Source organism: Actinia tenebrosa, unplaced genomic scaffold, assembly GCF_029948245.1.
Source record: "Actinia tenebrosa isolate PJP-AT-01 unplaced genomic scaffold, QUT_ActTen_1.0 PGA_scaffold3__52_contigs__length_22856419, whole genome shotgun sequence".
In the NCBI taxonomy this organism is placed as follows: Eukaryota; Metazoa; Cnidaria; class Anthozoa; order Actiniaria; family Actiniidae; genus Actinia; species Actinia tenebrosa.
The window spans coordinates 20,396,512-20,415,085 of record NW_028292580.1 but is presented as its reverse complement, the minus strand read 5'-3'; the positions used below and the strand labels follow the sequence as shown (position 1 = coordinate 20,415,085).

Below are 18,574 nucleotides of genomic sequence, written 5' to 3'. Positions count from 1 at the left end.
GATTATTACTTTCGAAGATCAACCGTTCAAGATGATCGTGAATCAACAGTCTAGAAGCCTAACAGTTTGTACGGCTTTTGCATTGTCAGGTGGGGTAGAGATGGGAACGTTCAGTTTACCGACTTCACGTCCTAGGGGTCGGGTCGTTGGTTCGATTCCTGCGGTCATCAGATGTGAACAGAGTATGTTTGTTGTGTTTTCCGCCGCTTTTCCTTCCTCTTTGCAATTCAAAATACACGTGAGTTGAGAGTGCTTAGAAAATCTAGTTGTAGTGAGTGTGAAGTGTGCCGGCATATTTCAACCGGCATTATTCTGGGGCTAGCTAGCTAGTCGAGGGGATTCAGAATATGAAAACAGCTGGTTTCTAATTTATCCTACTTTCTTTCACAAACACAAAATCTACATTCAGCATTTTGGTGGAATCTAAAATTCCTAATTCCGAGTACAAGATATTATGGCAAAACTAGCCGGGATGCTAGAATTCCACAGTGAATCATAATAGAAGATTTAAAACTGATATAAAAGAGAGGATATAAAACTTAGAAGATATAAAACTTAGCCTTACTCAGTAGCGGATCCGGGGGGGGGCAAAGGGGTCCACGGAACTCCCCTTGAAGGTTTGATCTTTTAGGTAATAGAAATATGTCTTATATAAATTTTGCTTAATGAGTATCCACAAAGATAATGTTGAACACGAAATGATAGATATTTGCTGTTATAATGTTTGATTTACCTTTACGTTCCGTTACTAGATAGTAAATTAGGTGATTAGAGCCATATTTTTTTTGTCAAACATCGACTAAACAAAAGAGAATTATACACTGTTTAAGAAACGGAACCCCCCTTTGAAAAATCCTGGATCCGCCACTTGAACGTCTCACATTGTGTAAAACAACACAGAGAACGTGACGTGTTTATGCTAAAAATCTTCGAAAATCAAAAGCAGGTTTTTGCTTGAAAAGTTCTCTTGTTCTAGACGAAGGTGAGTCGCAAAAAATAGATGACTTTTTCAACGTTTACTAATGTCTATGTCTTCAAACTAATACCCCATTCACACCAAGTATTAAACATGTTTTAAAGTGGTTTGACTAAACAGGTTTGGGAAACTATCTACGAAACACTGCACAATATTTGGTGAAATAATGCATGTAAACTATCCTTTGTCTTGCTCTGATAATATTTTGGAAAGTTTCATTATATTGTAGGTTTCTAGTTTCTCAATTTTTTCCTAATGAAAACATAGTCTAACTAAACACGTTAAGGTGTGAATGGGGTATAAGAGTGTTTGTAAGAGGTCTAATTAAATTAATGACTCGCGTCGGTGGAGCTACTACATCCATGTGGTAAATGTGGCTAAGATGACATGGTTCTCTAATTTTCCTCCCTCTACAAAAATCAACATGTGAGCCGTTGAAACTTGTACGCTTAGAATAGTGAATGTAGTGGTAGTGTGTCTGTGAGAGCAAGTCATGGGGACAAATTGGAAACCAGTTTCTCGATATATAATAAGCCTAAGCAGAATCTCCTCGCCTGCCTGGCTATAGCCAGAGGCTCTACAACACACTTTACACTCATTACCATGATATTTAATATTCTAAGCACAGGACTCTCAACTCGAATCAGGGTTCGTGCTGCGGTAACGACTTAAAATTCAAGGACTATTCAAGGAGTGTACAAGGCCACAAAAATTAATTTACAAGGAGTATGTTCAGCTAAATATGCCAAGGTTTTACACTGGAGGTGGCTGCACATGGCCGACTTTCAGATTTTGCAATCTTTCCGACTAGATCTATTTCAGAAGGATGCAAGTAATGATCAAAGCAAACATTCAAGGAGTGTTCAAGGAGTTTCGCTAAAATCGTAAAATTCAGAAGCTTTTCAAGTGCCCTTGAAAACGTGAATTAATTTCAAGGATGGTATATTGCATCTATAGAAAAAAGTAAAAGGTAAAAAGGTGAATGCAATAGGCAGTCAGACTGTTAGGCTAGGCTGCTAGACTGTTGATTCACGATCCTGAACGGTTTCTTCAAAATAATAGTCAAGATAGCACAAGATCTAGCCAAGGAGATTTCAATTATAGCAGCAAAGGTGCCGTGGTTGCTATGACATTTTAGACACCGTGTTCTCGCATGTTATAGCGTGTTCTGGGTTTCAGGCACTGTTCATGGTAGGGTAAGAATGATAAGGCATGTTTATTCATTATCTAAGATATAAATCTAAGGCACTAAAGTGAAGGACTTTTATTTTCGTTCTGTTTTCTTTTATGCTTCCCTGCTAATAGTCTGTCCATACGATTTTAAATAAAAGATCCTGACGGAAGAATGGTGCATCCCGCGGATGAGACACAAATCTATAATGCCTGTCAATAAGGAGATATCAATATGTATTTTTATTCCGGAGTAAATATCGTGTATAAATAGGCTATTTTTATGCTAATGTATTGGCATGGTTGAAGGAACAGAATTACCCATCTCGCAGGTCTTATTATTCCACGCGGACTCCATGCATGCTATAACGCTTTTTAAAGATGGTTTCGTTTTTTTTTAATGATACAAAAGGCAAAACGTATTAATTAAGTAATAATAGTCATCATAAATGATTATCAGGTTGGCCTTCCATCTCAACCATGCTCAGTAACTACCCATCGTAGTTGGCAGGCCTCCCCACGTGGCTGTACGGATCCAATACGTGCGCAATGCAAGTCAGTTATGCTATGATCAAATCAGGTAAATATTGCAACCTTCTATGACTGCTTTCGGGGATATCAGTTTTGACTGTAGTATCATAATTTATTTTTGCGGTGTGTACTGGTGTGTGCTGCGCTGCTGATGCGCCACCACCGAGGCCAAGCATGGGTTTGCCTCCCCAGACTTGTCATCATATGTGAATATGGTTGTGCGTTTCCTTCTCTCCTGTGCTTCGAGCTAGGGTTTTTCTCCAGATTCTTCAGCTTTCCTCCCTCGACACACAGGAATCCCATCAATTAATTTCAGCAACATTCAAACTTTTTTTTTGCGTCATGTCATGGAATATCGACCACCGCATATATCTACCATTTCTCTCTTTTAATTTGTAGTTCATTGTCAAATATTAGTTATACATTATTATATATATATCTTAGTTATATAATATTTCTATATTAGCTATATATCATTTCATATATTGTAGAGTCCCATCTGACAAGCGCATTTGGGCACATTGGAAAAGGCGCGATATAAATGTATTATTATTATTATTATTATTATTATTATCATTATTATTATTATTATTATTATTGATTACTCCTCCTTCCACATGGGAAACCTTTTTTTTGCGCTTCACATTTCTTTCTTTCTCACTCTATCATTTTTCCCCCCTTCTCGTGTCTGTGTGTTTTAGGGAAAGAAAGTAATCAAAGTATTCCAAGACTAAATAAAAACATCCGTGTGAAAATAAATAAAATGATTATTATTTCTAAACAATTCCTTAACGTGTTGTTTTTTCGTTCCAGTCACGAAGAATAGACTGGTTTCCATATTACGAGTCACGGTGCCTTGCGTTACCCAAACTATGTCACAATACACAACGACCAAACTTTCAACAAATTACTAAATATAAACTTGAGCCGAAAAAAAAAGATTAAGAAGAAGAAGAAGAATTAGAAGAAGAAAAGAAAGAAAGAAAACGAGAATTGCATGGTTTTCAATAAAAATGTCTGTGCCAAACATGTGTCGTGATAATGACGGTGACAAACGTTTTGCCGTTTCTGATTGGATGAGCAGGAAAGTTATATATAGCCACTATGATTGGTTCAATGTGTAAAGGGACTTTTCCCTAGACGTAATACTTTATTACAAACTCAAAGTGTTTACAAATATCTAATCAGAAACTTCCTGTCTTACTAGAAAGAGAAAAGTTTCAGTTTAAAAAGAAAAAGTTTTCAGCTAATATTTAAACACGCACAGGATTCTGGTATACGTAGTCTGTTATAAGTACATAAAGGTTTCGCAATGTTTGTCAAGATTTTAACATTGCTGACTGCTGTGAGAATGGCTTCTGGTGGAGGTAAGGACTACTCAGAACCCAAATACAAGTAAGACAGCATTGAACCTTGGTATCGGACTAAGTTTTAAAGATTTACGAAGGTCGAGACGAATCATTTTGGTTTTTTTAAATTCTCATATTAAGAAATATTACTGTTATTTCCGCTTTTAAAACGGTGCTCGCTTTTTCTTACAGTTTTGTAGCTTTTCAGGAACTTTTAATGAGCACAAGAAGCAGTCTGTGACTACTTGTTCAATCTCCATGGCGTGAAAATTCAGATTTATTTTCATCACAAAAGAAATTATTTTTTCAAAGTGACTATAATTCCACACAAAAGGAAATAAGAAAGACAGAGTGACTTGTATACCACGGGTCATTATGTTAAAAATTTTTTTGAAGCGAGTGAAGTTAAGTTTATATAAGACACCAAAAATTTAGCTGGTCAAGCGGATTATTATGGAAACTGTCATAGTTTAATTTTTGATATAGAAAAGTTTGGGATGCAGAAAAAATCTGCTGATATTAGCTTTTTTTTTCTGGGAAAAGCGCGTGCCAACCACGACTAGACGAGGTAACCCCCTCAGTTTCAGCGGTCGTGACGTATCTAGGTAAGCATTTCTGGGCGAATCAAACCCAAAGCGAAAATAACGCTGTTTAGTTATATTTATTTTAATTTCACCGAGAAAGAAAAAAATAACAAGAAAACAAAAACTAAACAAATACGAATAATAGATAATGAAATCGAGAGGATGACACGTGGTTCGAAATAAGAAAGCAAAATGGATTAGCAGCATTAATTTAATTGGAAACTGAAATAGTCTCTTAAAGCCGCTATTAGAGTGCATTCAAACTGTTGAATAGTTAGATAAATGTATCTAAACTTAGATAACTATTTAGTTGACGTCACCTAAAATAGTGAAAGCGCGCCAAATAACGGTCATGCTAATCCGGGGGGTTGTTTTACCAGAGAATGAGTGAATAGACATTATCATTTCTTCCCCTGATCTCAGTAGCTGTTTTCTCGTAGTTTCAAATGTGAGGTCAGCTAAAATAGAACGAGGTCTCTGGCATAATCCATATTTTGGCGCATGCGCAGTTTTCGGAAAGTGAGATATAAACGCTCAAAATAAGCAAGGTAAAAATTAAATCGGAGTAAAAATCAAAAGATCATTTGGGGGGAGGGGTACGTATTTAGTAGTGTTGAAGGGGGAGGGGTACGTTTTCCATTTAATGATTTTAGAGTGGGGTACAAATTTCGTTTCATTTTTTTGCGAAGAAACCGAAGAAATAAAATAAAATCTTTAATATATATCCAAGAACAAAAAACTCCTCATCACTTACACACTATGTATAGTTTTAGGTTCTAAGATTATTTAAGAGGACCCGTCACCATCGCCAAAGTTCATTTTTTATCTTGAAACATCTAATATATTTTCTATTGTCGTAGTGTGGCCTTCATTTTCGACTCTTTGGAATAACTACCCAACTGCAAGTCAGTATAAAGGGGATGACTTGATTGATAAGATAGGCCTACCGGAATGGTTACATGGTGCCAATACTTGTGCTATCAGGCTCAGTTATGCCTTGATCCAGTCAGGTAAGCAGTTTGTTCCTGCAGGGGCGGATCCAGGGGAGGGGTACAGGGGGTGCGCATCCCTCCCTGGTTCCACTTTGTGCTTCTACTTCAAAGATAACCAATACTGTTTTTCCCTTTGATTCTAAGGGTGCACCCCTCCCTGGGTTAACTTTGTGCGCAGCACCCCTCCCTGAACAAAATCCTGGATCCGCCCCTGTCCTGGCATATGTTCATTGCTTCCCTCCCCCCCTCCCCTCCCCCTCCTCACCCCGATATCTTTGGGAGGGTGTTTCTTTACTAGGGGTTTGGAAGGAATACAAACACTTGCAAACGTCTTTACTAAAAAAATTTATGAGAAAATAAGTTAACGAGCATCACAACAATTTGACAGCAATAGCACTGGTGCGGGGCGGAGGGACAGACGTTTTGAAGTGTTTCCATCTTCTTCTTCTTCATCATCATCATCACTATCAGCATTATCATTATCAGCAGCATCATTATCCACCACCAAAACCAGCACCACCGCGATTACTAATAGCATTTCGCTTTTCTGATTTTCAGGTCACACAATTGACATCAAAGAAAATGAGTTCAACTGGTCAGGAGTACGAGCCTCTCGTGGAGGGAACGAGAAGTACATTATTCGTGTAGCTACCTTCAGGCAGTATCTAGAAAACCGTAAAGGGCCTGCTGATGTTGTATCCAAAAGCAAGGCTGATTTCCTTGTAAGTATTGCATCACTGGGGGTGTACCCCAAAGATCTGTATTTGGGCCACTTCCATTCAGTCTTTTCATTTTTAGAGAAATAGTGACTGGTGTGCCTCAGAGTCTTATACTCGGTCCATTTTTCTTCACCCTTTTATCTCAAATCGAAGAGCAAAAACAAAGCCTACTTATCTTACTGGGGTACCCCAGGGTTTGTACTTGGGCCACTCCTAATAGCTCCATTTGCTTCTCCATTTAAAGGTCTGATTTAAGCATTATTTACCATCATCTATCTATATACATAATACGATTTTCCATGATGCGTTTGCCATAGTGTCATTTCTTTGCAAGGTTACAGAGTAAAGCAACTATCCCTCGAACATGTTGGCCATCATAACACGTTTTCCTTTGATTTCAGGGTAAAAAAGGAATCATAGTTTTCCAGAATTGTCCCAGCTTCAAAACAGCCACAGGACACGTGGATGTATTTGATGGCCAAGACTGTAAAGGCCAGGCTTACTTCAATGAATGCTTCGACATTCGCCTGTTTGAACTGAGCGACAGAGATGAACTGTAGAAAGATTCCTCTTGATAAAGTTTTTTCTTCCATCTTCCGTTCCTTTCTTTTCTTGATTTTATCTCAGCATTAATTTTTTTACAGCTAGTTTTGTATTGCTAATTAGTTCTGTGTTCACAATGACATCGGGATTCGCCATGACTAAGATATATTAGCATTATTTCAAAGGTAATAGTAAAAAAAAATAATTCGATACATGTATAAGTACAATAATTGACGTAAATTTGTTATGAAAGCATTTAATAAAAAAATAATAAAAGTGTTTATTACTTGTGAATTTTATGTCATTATTATATTGGACAGCCCGATTTATTGTTTCTCATTTTGTTTGATATAACCAGCTCAAAAAATATTTTTCTTGATAAGAATATATCCTTTTGCCAAAATTTCAACTTTTTGTTTCATTTCTTTTTCATTTCGTAAATTTACAGATATATATATATATAATTAAATTATATATTTATTTTTGCTTTTGAATGTATATATGTGTGTATTACTATCTAGTGTAAGCATGGCCTTGCGTGCATTCATCTAATATTAATATTAATTTTAATGTATTTTGTTTAACTGGATGACCGTTTTAGGATATCGTAAAAAGTGAAGGAAATTCTCAATTGCATTGCCATAAAATGTGATTGCTTTTCTATGTGTGATCATATAGTATTCACATATTCATATACAGCACCTTCAAAAATAAAAGAAATTGCTGCTGGGACATCAAAATAATGGGACATACAAAATAGCTAGGTCAAACCTTCTCTCTACAAGACCTGACCGTATTAGACATGCAAGATCCAATGCTTGATAGCTTGTCAGGATGCTTCCGGAAGTAAAGCACAGAACCTCCAACGATGACTATAAATGCTATGCAAGCGATGACTATTCCTGCGATCACTCCCTTGTTAGCTACAGTACGAGCCACGTAGACCCCACCTGCACAAGCAATACAAAATATCTATCAGTATTCTGTAACTATCATTAGCAGATATTTGAGATTTATTGCCTTCAAACAATTGTTGTATTTGGGTTAGTTTCTATACATTTCATTGTATCGACCCAAATGCCTCGACTTGAAACAATAATTGTTTGAAGGCAATTAAGTGAAGGCAATTGAAGGCAACTCTGATATCTGCTATTAATTTGCAGAGCTAATATCATTTATAGAGCTCTTGAGGTATTATAAACAAACTTGTACCATCAACATCTTATAATGACAATAACAACAACACATCAAAGTCAAGATCATTATAACCACGACCACCACCATGAACATCATCATCATGCCACAAGCACACCAGATCATTGAGATAACATCACTATCATCATCATCATTGTCATCACCATCATAATCATCATCATCATGATCATCCTTAATTAGAGAGCCTCACAAGCCAGTTGTTTTCAGTATACACAATTACCACTGCCTCCTTCAATCCATCCCTCCCTTAATCAGGGTTGTCCATAATAGCACTAGTACTATTGTAACAACAACGACCATAGTTTATTTTCACCTGCATTACTTTCCAAGATCTTAAAATAAAGTAAGTTAGAATAACTTAAAATAAAGTAAATCAGAGTGACGGCGTTTAACCCGTGAAATAAAAAATACTGGTCAACCTGAATAGCCAAATAGACACAAAAGAAAACAATGCAATTAGGGTCTGCTAAAGTGTATTAGTCTAACATCTATTTCACAGGTTTAATGACTTCCCTCCAAGATATCCAAAAGGTTAACCGAGATGAATTAGCTTAGTAGAATATATAATAATTATAAATGAAGGTCAGAAAAGTGAAGGATCATAAGGTAAATTAAATAAAAAACATTTATACATATCCTATATCTATGTATTTATATAATTCATAGTGTATTGACAATTATTATATTCAAAGTATAATTAATGTACCTTGATCCGATTGGAACTCTAACTTTCCATCTGAAGTGGACGCCTTCACCTGATACCAAGTCCTGAACCCCTCATTATCATCTGAACGATACACCTCTACGTCCTCAGTTGAGTCACTCTGGTATCCCATCCGAACAGTGAACTTCTTATTTGTCTTGAGAGAATGTGGATTGATAACTAAGAAGTCACTAGCATACTCATTACCAACACCCATTTTGCCATTCTTGGACATGATCATTTGGTGGCCATTTTCAGGTGACATTCTTTCAACTTGGATGTTCTTTAGCTGGGATAGAGAATTGGGCTTGAATGTAATGCCCTCTCCCCTGAACGATAAATGGGATTAATTAGCTAGGGGTTTCATGGCAGACATATTGCAGGGCAAAAACAAAATGTTTTTCAATATGACAAGAGATTTCATTTTGCAAAAGGGACTTGTTTTGATAAAATAATAATGGGATTAATTAGCTAGGGGTTTCACAGCAGACATGCAGTTGCAGGGCAAAAACAAAATGAAGAACAAGAGATTTCATTTTGCAAAGAGACTTTTTTTATTTTCTTGGCCAATTAGCTGTTCCAGAGTTGTAGTTTGAGGGGATCCTTTATTACTTATGTGGCATCTTTTTCACTTGCTGATAGTAAAAAGTGAAAGAAAATGTGAATATAAGAAACTTTAATATCATTTTTGATTTTCAAAACTATTTGTCTCTTTATGCATAAAAATTATATCAACTCATTATCCTGGGCTCAAGAGGTTATATTTTATTCTAGATCTGGCTTTTGTTGTTTCAAAGGGCTTTTGGCTCTGTCCCGAAGGGAAATCGGTGTTCGCTCGTTATAAGAAGCGAAATAGAACCTTTGGAGCCCAGGGTATCAACTGATTGATGAAGCACCCCAAAGCAGTGAGCAATGACTTTGGGGAAGGCTATCCCTTTTACGCCTATCTTCATCCCACCACACCAACTATGCTCAGGGGGCCAATTATAATCTACAGTAAGTTATAAGTAAGTAAACAGCAATCTACATACTTACTTTTCTCTGAAAGCAATAGTACCTCCACTTCTCCCCATCATAGCACTGTACACGGCATTATCACTCAATACAATACGTCCCTTTTGACTTCTGTTCGAAAAGTTGTTATTTCTAGAGCACATGTAGTGATAGGTGCCTGTGCCTGTTATCATACGTGGACCAAGATCAAAGTATGTTCCTGCATCGTCTAGTTCAGACATCTCACCACCATATTGTACTGGAGAGAAAAAAAGATAATTAGAAAGCACGCACCTCTCACCAATGCAACCCTGGTTTGTAGTCCTGATGAGCTCAGTCTTGTATGTGAGTTGAGTTGTTTGTTGGTTCTCCCCTGTGCTTCAAGGGTTTTCCGGCTTCTCTGGCTTTCTTCCCTCCACAAAAATCAGCTTCTAAATTCCAATTGGAATCCAGTGAAAGAAGATCCACTCTGTGGAATTCACTGTTAATCCCATTAATATAATTCATATACCTTTATCCAGTGTTGCTAGACTTGTTAGATCCTTTCTATCTAGTCCCAAGAATGTAGCACTGTCAAAGTGCTCAGGGTAGTTACCACCCCACTGTCCATATGTCTTCTCTTTAGGTTCTCCTTCAGGATATCGTTGTTTCTCTTGTACTAGTACATTGGATCTGTCTGTACCTGCTTTTCCTTGCCCATCATTTCCGTTTGGGTTTGTGTTGGACCCTGTCCACCTAAAAAATCATTCATAAAATTCAAAATTGATTGAATGCTTTTAACTTTATGCTTATAGTGTATGAGTGGGGAATGATATAGCAAATTCATAGCGTATGTGCTGTAGCCATACCATTGCAGAACTATGTGTTGTGGTTGGACGAATAATATTACTGAAAGACAATGGCAAACCATTGCAGCATTGCAACAGCATACCATACCGTGCTTAAAAGTGCTTTATTATCTACATTCATTGTCAGTAGCTTAAAGAGCGACAAATCATATATGATCCCAATAAACCGAACGACCAATATATCCTAACCAACTGACTAACCAATTTACCAACCACACAACAAAACAGAAAAATGCACACAATATAAAATATAAAATGGAATATCTATTGAAACATTCACAGCGACAAGATAAAGTTGCTGAAATCAATGGCAAATGGTGCCATCATGTTAATACTTACTGGAAGTGAACATAGTCACCATTCTTGGCTATGAGTGTATTGGGTACGAAGTCATACTCCACAGCTGGGTACACTTGTACAATGTTACCCCTCTTTCCACGAACATTGAGATTATGAATTTTTTTGTCTTTGAGGCTGCTGGGACGGCGTCGAACAGCAAAGGTGTGGCTCCTTTAAAAATATCAAATAATTTTATGCATTGGTTGTTTTGTACTGAATATCAGTTTGATTAGTTACACTGATTTCAGACAACTTGTGGTAGGTTAAATGGCGAAGGACTGTAGGATAGCCATTCACTGTGAGTGAAGTGCAGGCAACATGCTAAATTCCAATTCAATCTATGGGTTAGCCATGCCCTGACTTTGATTAGCCACGATGCCATTTCATTTGACAGTGTAAATTGATAAAATTTGAAGCATTGGAAATAGCTGAGCCTTTGGAAAATGAGGAGAACCTGCATAATGTGTGTCAAGGATGGTTAAAGACACATTTACCTGTTGTTTACCTGTCTCGAAAAACATGACCAATGTAATTGGTATTGATAGCCAAAAATAGGTGAATTAATCTAAGTCTAAATTGATCTTATCTAAATTATGTACATCATATGAAGGTAATATGGATGGAAAGTAAGTAATTACCTGTCTTGAAAAACACGACCAATTTGATTGGTATTGATAGCCAAACGTAGTTGAAAGTTCTTAGCAACATCACCACCAAATATAGACACAACTGGGTTTTGCTTGAACAAGTATCCTCTTTGAGAAGCCTGTGTGTAATTGAAACCAAATCTTTCACCTATGTCTAACAGGGAGGCTTTGGTACCTCTTGGGGGCTGGTTAAGAGATGCATTGACAGAGGAGTCCCAGCCATCAAACTCACCAGTAGATATGTTGTACCTGTTCAAAAGGATTGAAAATATTCAGATTCACAGTCTGAACGAGTATTGATAAGAAACCCAAGTGCACTGTGTTTGTCTGATTCTGAGAAGCTTTTTGAAAAATGCTGTGCTTACAGTAGCACGATAGTTTTTTTATTTTTAAAAAAACTGACATTGTTAGTGGCTTGGTTTAAATATTTTATTTTAAAGCAATTTATCATAAAGTTGTCACGACATTCATTTATAAACAAGCAAGATAGTATGCATCATTACTTTAGCTTTAAAAATGTTTTCCTTAAAAATCATTCAAAAGATGAAATCCATTTGTTCTCTAATTATCCAAATTAGACACTGATCAATGGCTGTTGAAAACTGCTTTGCTGCATTGTGTGTAATTTTTTCATATATTTCATCAATGCCTTGTATCCTATCTAACAAACCTTATTCGGAGTACACAATTTTCACTGTTAAGATCAGGAAGAGTCCAGTTGTAAGAGTTAGGGTAGCCTCCATAGCCGTTACCAAGGTGATTGTCACGTGACCAGGTTGTTTCTCGACACTCTGGTGCTGGAATATCATGGGAGGGATTAAGCTTCCAAACACCTCTTGTTCCATTGACTGAGTTCATAGGGTATTTGAAGGCCTGTTTTGAATGAATGTAATGATTAACAGCGTTAATCCATCTAAAGATTAAATTCTCTAAATTCTAATAACTATGGCAGATGGTGGGGGGGGGGCAGGTGAAATCTTTAAATGAGAAAAAAAATTCTCATGTAAGACACCCCCCTTGGAGATCCCCCAGGGCAAGCTCTTATAGCTTCTTCTAAAAATTTTGCATCCCCCCCAATTCTCTGAAAAAAAATTTCAACCCCCCCCCCATTTTACTGGTAAATATTTTTCCGTTCCCCCAAAATTTCACCCCATACATTAATTATGAAGGCAGCCTTATGCTTTCGTAATTCCTGAAAGAATTTCATGAAAATTTCAGAATGCTTTTCTTGCATTCCAAAGTGCTGCAAGGGGTCTATAAAATAAATTAAATTATGTCTTTTTTCTTGTCTTTAATTACCAAGCACATGAACACGATCACCTGTTATTTTCAACATTTCGCCATGGCAACAAGACAATGAACTGATCGAAATGCACATAAGTTTCTGTTATCTGTATATTAACATGTTAGTAAAAGTTAGTAATTGTAAACATGTAATTTTAACCAATCTGAAGAAGACAGCCTAAGGACTGCCAAAATGTCGGAAAACTTATACAAGAATCACTGTGAGTACAGTATGCATCCCTAGAAACCACAATGAAAATAAACATGTCATTTGAATTTTTTAATAAAGAAATCCAGAATTACCTCACATTCCTCTTGAGTAGATGGAATATAATAATTCCTCCAACCTTTGGCCTTTTTGTATTCTGTCGGCACTTCACAAGTATAGCGTCCTTTAACATTTTCACTTTCTTTTCTATACATCTCACATCGTTCTGGATCATTGGTCATGATGGCAATATCCTAAAAAATGGCAAAATATTGCAGAATTATTTAGTGTACTGTGCAAATATTAGTCTCCTACGCAGCCGCTATTAGTGTCGTCACGGCGAAACTAATAGTGGCTGCGTAGGATACTGTGCAAATATATAATCTTTATGAAAAAAGGGAGAAAATACCAGTTGATATCCTGCGTAATTATTTGTAACAGTATGCAATATTTCCTGTAAATTGAATAGTACAGGGGAATAGCCAGGATTTTGCCTTGGGAGGAGGGGAGGGGGCAAAACCTGTTTTCAGAATATAGATTTAAGTTGAACTTATCATGTGACTACATAGATGTTTTGGTTTCTACAGCATGAGGCTGAGTGGCCGGACCCCCTTGGCCCCCTGGCTACACCCTTGTTATTTATACATCATGTAATTACCTTCCATGGTGTAGGGTGCCAGTAGGGGTAGTAGTCTCTTTCCTCTGGACATTCATAGCCACGCCTCGTTCCACCAGGGTTCTGACGAGTGTACTTAGCAGATTTGCCTTTTGGCTTCTGTTTTCCAAAAAGATCAAACACAAGTGATTAATATGACGCCATAACGTACAATAGCTCCCAATGAGGAATTTTGGCATTTGATTTTCACTATAATAACTTTCACATTATAAAATTCTTTTAATTGATTGACATCGGCTAAAGAAAACAAATTTCAGCAAGCAGCTTAAAGTACTAAGCTCAAATTATACAGAAAACCGCGGTTCTATATATCTGGTCATAGATTTGGGACATGAAATGTAGACGGACATACCTGATCAGCTAAGAAAAGGCCTTGGTTTCTGTTTCTGTGCTTACAGTCCATGTAGTAATCATAGTTTTCATGCATCCCAAACCTGAAAGCATGGTTTAGTAACAGTAAATTAAGATAATATTTTGCATCAGGTTCCATTAAGAATATAATCAAATTTTTCTTTTTTCTTTATGACAAACAATGAATACTATATAGTCCTTTCTACACACAGAACTTTGTTAATTAACAGCCTCAAAATAGTTGTTTACACAAATTCTCTTGCAATATACTCACCTTTTGTCTGTGTTACAGTCGAAATTCTTACAGAGTATTGGATTCTCTGGTATAGTTCTAGAATCAGTAAATCAATGGTTACTAAAAAGGCACTTGACACATGACTACCTCAGAAGTTTTATTCAAATCTTAAGATGTATAAGTCAATTTTCTAGCATGCAATTCATTGTAATTACTTACTGTGTGGTGACTCCATCCCTGATATTTTTGTCACACATATACTGTAGGATTATTTCACAGTGACTATTACGGTTTGCACAGGAATGCTGATTGGTCCTGCAGGAATACATTTGCAAACAAGCAATTGTCAATCACTAAATAATGCTTTTACTTGCATAGAACTACATAAAATAAATGGGAAGCAAGACCTAGTTATAAATGGGAAAAGTTCCTCTTCTCTCTTTTTATATAATAATAATAATAATAATAACTTTATTACAGTCTCTATTTCTTCTAGCCGGGCACAAGTGCCCTACTAATCGGGGAGACAAAATATATGATCAAATTATATGATCTACAAGCTTTCCTTTTGGGGGTGTGCAGGTGGTGGTATACTGTATGGTAGGGGGAGTGCAACTTATGCTTACATCTTTATTAATTAATCTAAACAAGTGCATAAAAATTCAAGAATGAAAGCTTATTAAGATAATGATGCCTTACCATTCAATCGATAAGACTGAGCCTTCATAATAATATAGGTTGCCAACATTATAGCCTCCTCTATTGTTATTCTGAGAATCAAACATCCTGTGGAGTGAAAATAATAATATTCATGTTCCTTTATAAGGCAGCTTTTTTCTCAATGTCAAGAGAAGAAGAAAGAAAGAAAGAGGAGGAGGGGTAAATTGTTCCAGGTACTTTTTTCAGGATGTGTCAATATTACAATATTACAAATTTTGTCTTCTGACCAATGAATTTAAAGAAATATAGATAAGTCATATAGTGCTTGGGAACAAGGATATTCCGGGCGAAAGACCCTTTGAAATAAATTCGGAAAAATTAATTTCCAACCTCGCTGGGAATTGAACCCACGACCTTCGGAATTGTACTACCGATGGTCTACCAGCTGAGCAAGAGGTAAGACTGAGAGCAGGCCGGGGTAAAATAGATGTTTGGTCGCAGTAATTATGATGTAAAGATGAGAATATGTGGACCGCATAGCACTTATGAAGTACATGAAGACATAGAAATATAGTAAGTTATAGTGCTTGGGAATGAGGTTATTCTGGCCAAAAGACCATTTGGAATAAATTCGGAAAAATTAATTTCTGACCTCGCATATTCTCATCAATGAATTTAAAGGTCTAGTTAGTTGGCTGGTTTTCATGAAATAAATATCAAAGCAATTGGTAAAAATAATTAGGATATCAAAGAGAAGTAAAGAATGCAGTCCATATAGCAAAGTTTATTTTTGAAGGGGGAGGGGGAGAGGAGAGGCGATGTAGGGGAGACAGGAGAATATTCCAAGCTATATTAATGTATCTAAAAAGCAATTTTCAACTGAATAACAAGGTGTTTTTACCTGTTAGCATTATTTCTTGCTCTACCACTCTCATCTAGCCTGTTATTCGATCCCCTACAAAAATATTAAAAGCATTAATATTTGTTGTTTGAAGTTATTCAACAATAACAAAGACATCACATGACATCTCTAAAGCTATAATGTAGCTAAATGTTTCCAAGATTTCGAATGGCAAATTAAAAATATCAATCATTTTAACCTTTCGAAATTCTCCCCTAATACCACAAAATAAATAAAATAAATACTAAATTTAGTAAGTAAGCTTAATAATAGAAGTTACATATAGTATTTCTAAAGCTTATGTGTGTGACATTATTTAAGCCTATTGCACAAGGAGTCGGAAGAGATAGCTTCAAAATTCAATAATTGAAGTAAATAAGCAGAATGTTAAAGAAGAGAATAAAAACATCTTCCAACGTAAGACTCCTTAAATACTTGTTATTATCAGAAAGAAGCAAATAGTCTTTGATGAAAGTTTGTAGAATTTTATATAAACGAACTTCGGGATTCGAGCTCGAACTTGAGACTTTTATAGTTAGGCCTATCGCATTACTTTTTACGGCAAACTAACCTTGGATTGTGTAAATACATATCCCCATAGCAAGAGACGAGAAGTAGAGAAAGTATAAGTAGAACCTTCATGGTAAAAGAAAAATAAAATGGCAAGAAAGCTTGGAAGATGAAGTTCTTCCTTGCAGCACCAAGTAGTGACAGTCGACTTGACTTTTGACAGCTGCGATCCAGAACACCAAATATGGGCATCGCTGAGGCCCAGAAAAGGATATGACGTCATGGTTAGATGAAAACTTACGAAATTAAAATATGAATGCATGAATTCTTATTTTAGCTTATAATTTAGCCTGAGAAAAAACAAAAGTTGCTTTCGCGAGGGATGTGAGAGCGAAAGTACGTCTGTTTACTGAAGCTAAATTATAATCCTAATGATATCAAATAATTTTTTATGCCTTCAGTATCATTCCTTGATTAGTCTTGTTTTCTTTAATTTCAAAATGTAATGAAGGATGCCAAATTTGTCGAGCTGTATTTTTGTAATCCATACATAACTGTTCCCTCAAAAAAGAGAATATGCAGGTCTGTGTTTTTCCCGGAAATTGTTTGATGATGCAGAAGACGTCACACAAAAAAGGGGGATCAGTTACTTTGCCATTGAGCTAGCTGCCCTAACTATAGGGAAAAGGTGAAAGATATCTTAATAATTGATTTCGTAATGGAACAAAAAAAAAATGAAAAGTGATATAAAAAATGAAAGACTCATTTCCGGTTTTTTCTCATTTCCCGCCAAAACTTGTTTGACGCGCGCGCAATAGAAAAGGCGCGAAAATTTCACTTTTGATTCTCTTCTCCTTCATACGTCTTTGTTACTGTACTTAGAATATTTCATTCCTCTGTAAATATGGCATATTTTTCTATCTAGTAAGACAATGAATTGGGTTGGTGGGGCAAGGTGAGTTTATTGAAGATTATTCATATTCTTTGAAAGAATCAGTACAACCAGGAAAGCTAAAACCATAGTTAATCCCCTCGATTAACTATGCTAAAATAAAACATCACTTTATTTTTGAAGCAATTTTTTTTTGTCATGCATGTTTTAACTGGTAAATGAGCTTATGTAATGCCATTATAGTTTTTTTTGAATAAAAATTAAACTTATTTTCATGTTTCCAGGAACAGAGTAAAACTCAAACACGAAAAGAAGATCCAAAAGGTAAAGCTTATTCTTCGTTTGCACGTTACGTCATCGCGGCCATGTTGGTACCATTTAACAAAAGTTTTTTCATTATAAGCATCGATTGTTAACGGTACCATAATGGCCGCCATGTTTTTGTCTTTTAACACTCTTGGGAATGCTTGCAACCCATCAATGATTAAACTCTAGTCCGCGAGAAAACTACCTTAATTAACTTAATTAATTTAGGCTTAAACTTTCTATCTTTGAACTTAATTTGTTTTAGGAATTTTTTGAAAGAAAGCGACATACTAAGAAAGTTCTTCGAGCAAAACAAGAGGATTGTCAAGAGAATGAAGGGAAAACAGGAATAAGCCAGGATTTGATAGCACTACAAGCGATCGTTAGTGCACATGATAAACCAAAACGTAAACCAAGTAAGTTGCCAAACGTCAATATTTAGATTTTCTTAGCAGAAGAAAAACCAGGGATTCAGTAATGGGTGATGAGAGGCGGAGATGATCGGATAACAACATAGTGAAAATCCTTTGCCGCACATTAGCAAACAACTACCCCCGCTCTGTATACAACTATTTCAGAAAATATTGCCAGTCGGAAATCTGAAATCATAGACGACCAGCACGCATACATTCACTGTAGTACAACCGACAGACGTAGTTTTATTTTAAATTGGGATATTTAGCATGCAAACTGATTCCGGGCTATTGGCTAAATGCATTCTTATTTTTCTCACAAACCTGGAATAGACTATGCTCTATTTAACAAATAAAACAGGTTTTTCCGTTCTCCGTCAGTAATAATGCGTCGCTATTTCTCCATTACACTTCTCTTCGTGCCTATGCCACTTCCTGCATGCTTTATTACTGAAGGAGCACGGAAAAGCTGTTTTATTCGTCTTATTATATAGCTACTATTTTTTTCGGCATTAAAATTATACTACGC

General features: G+C 36.2%; 2 protein-coding genes across 3 annotated transcripts; one reads left to right on the top strand and one right to left on the bottom strand.

Moving 5' to 3' along the window:
- Positions 1-859: 859 nt before the first annotated feature.
- LOC116297769 (uncharacterized) lies at positions 860-7,158 on the top strand. 2 transcript variants are annotated; one of them, XM_031706058.2, is made up of 5 exons: positions 860-982; positions 2,607-2,726; positions 5,471-5,620; positions 6,161-6,324; positions 6,723-7,158. In XM_031706058.2, the coding sequence occupies exons 2-5, from the start codon at positions 2,696-2,698 to the stop codon at positions 6,879-6,881; spliced, it is 504 nt and encodes a 167-aa protein (XP_031561918.1). In that variant the 5' UTR covers positions 860-982; positions 2,607-2,695; the 3' UTR covers positions 6,882-7,158. The 2 variants fall into 2 exon arrangements, with proteins under 2 accessions (XP_031561918.1, XP_031561917.1); XM_031706057.2 differs by lacking the exons at positions 860-982; positions 2,607-2,726 and adding an exon at positions 3,888-4,044.
- Positions 5,935-16,659, bottom strand: LOC116297768 (protein DD3-3). The gene is made up of 15 exons (XM_031706056.2): positions 16,496-16,659; positions 15,925-15,978; positions 15,063-15,149; positions 14,583-14,678; positions 14,403-14,459; positions 14,130-14,211; positions 13,760-13,876; positions 13,197-13,355; positions 12,280-12,482; positions 11,601-11,858; positions 10,963-11,133; positions 10,287-10,510; positions 9,818-10,034; positions 8,786-9,111; positions 5,935-7,814 (listed from the first exon to the last, which is right to left on the bottom strand). Exons 1-15 carry the CDS (start codon positions 16,564-16,566, stop codon positions 7,630-7,632), a joined length of 2,307 nt encoding a protein of 768 aa, XP_031561916.2. The 5' UTR covers positions 16,567-16,659; the 3' UTR covers positions 5,935-7,629.
- Positions 16,660-18,574: the final 1,915 nt, after the last annotated feature.

Bases quoted from the DNA above. Each gene is read 5' to 3' on its own strand.
- LOC116297769 (XM_031706057.2), top strand. From the start codon at position 3,990: ATGTTTGTCAAGATTTTAACATTGCTGACTGCTGTGAGAATGGCTTCT. The intron at 4,045-5,470 runs GTAAGGACTACT...CTATTGTCGTAG, and splicing joins GAGAATGGCTTCTGGTGGAG to TGTGGCCTTCATTTTCGACT. The intron at 5,621-6,160 runs GTAAGCAGTTTG...TCTGATTTTCAG, and splicing joins TTATGCCTTGATCCAGTCAG to GTCACACAATTGACATCAAA.
- LOC116297768 (XM_031706056.2), bottom strand. From the start codon at position 16,566: ATGAAGGTTCTACTTATACTTTCTCTACTTCTCGTCTCTTGCTATGGG. The intron at 13,356-13,759 runs GTAATTACATGA...GCCATTTTTTAG, and splicing joins GGCACCCTACACCATGGAAG to GATATTGCCATCATGACCAA. The intron at 10,035-10,286 runs GTATATGAATTA...TTTTCTCTCCAG, and splicing joins TCTAGCAACACTGGATAAAG to TACAATATGGTGGTGAGATG.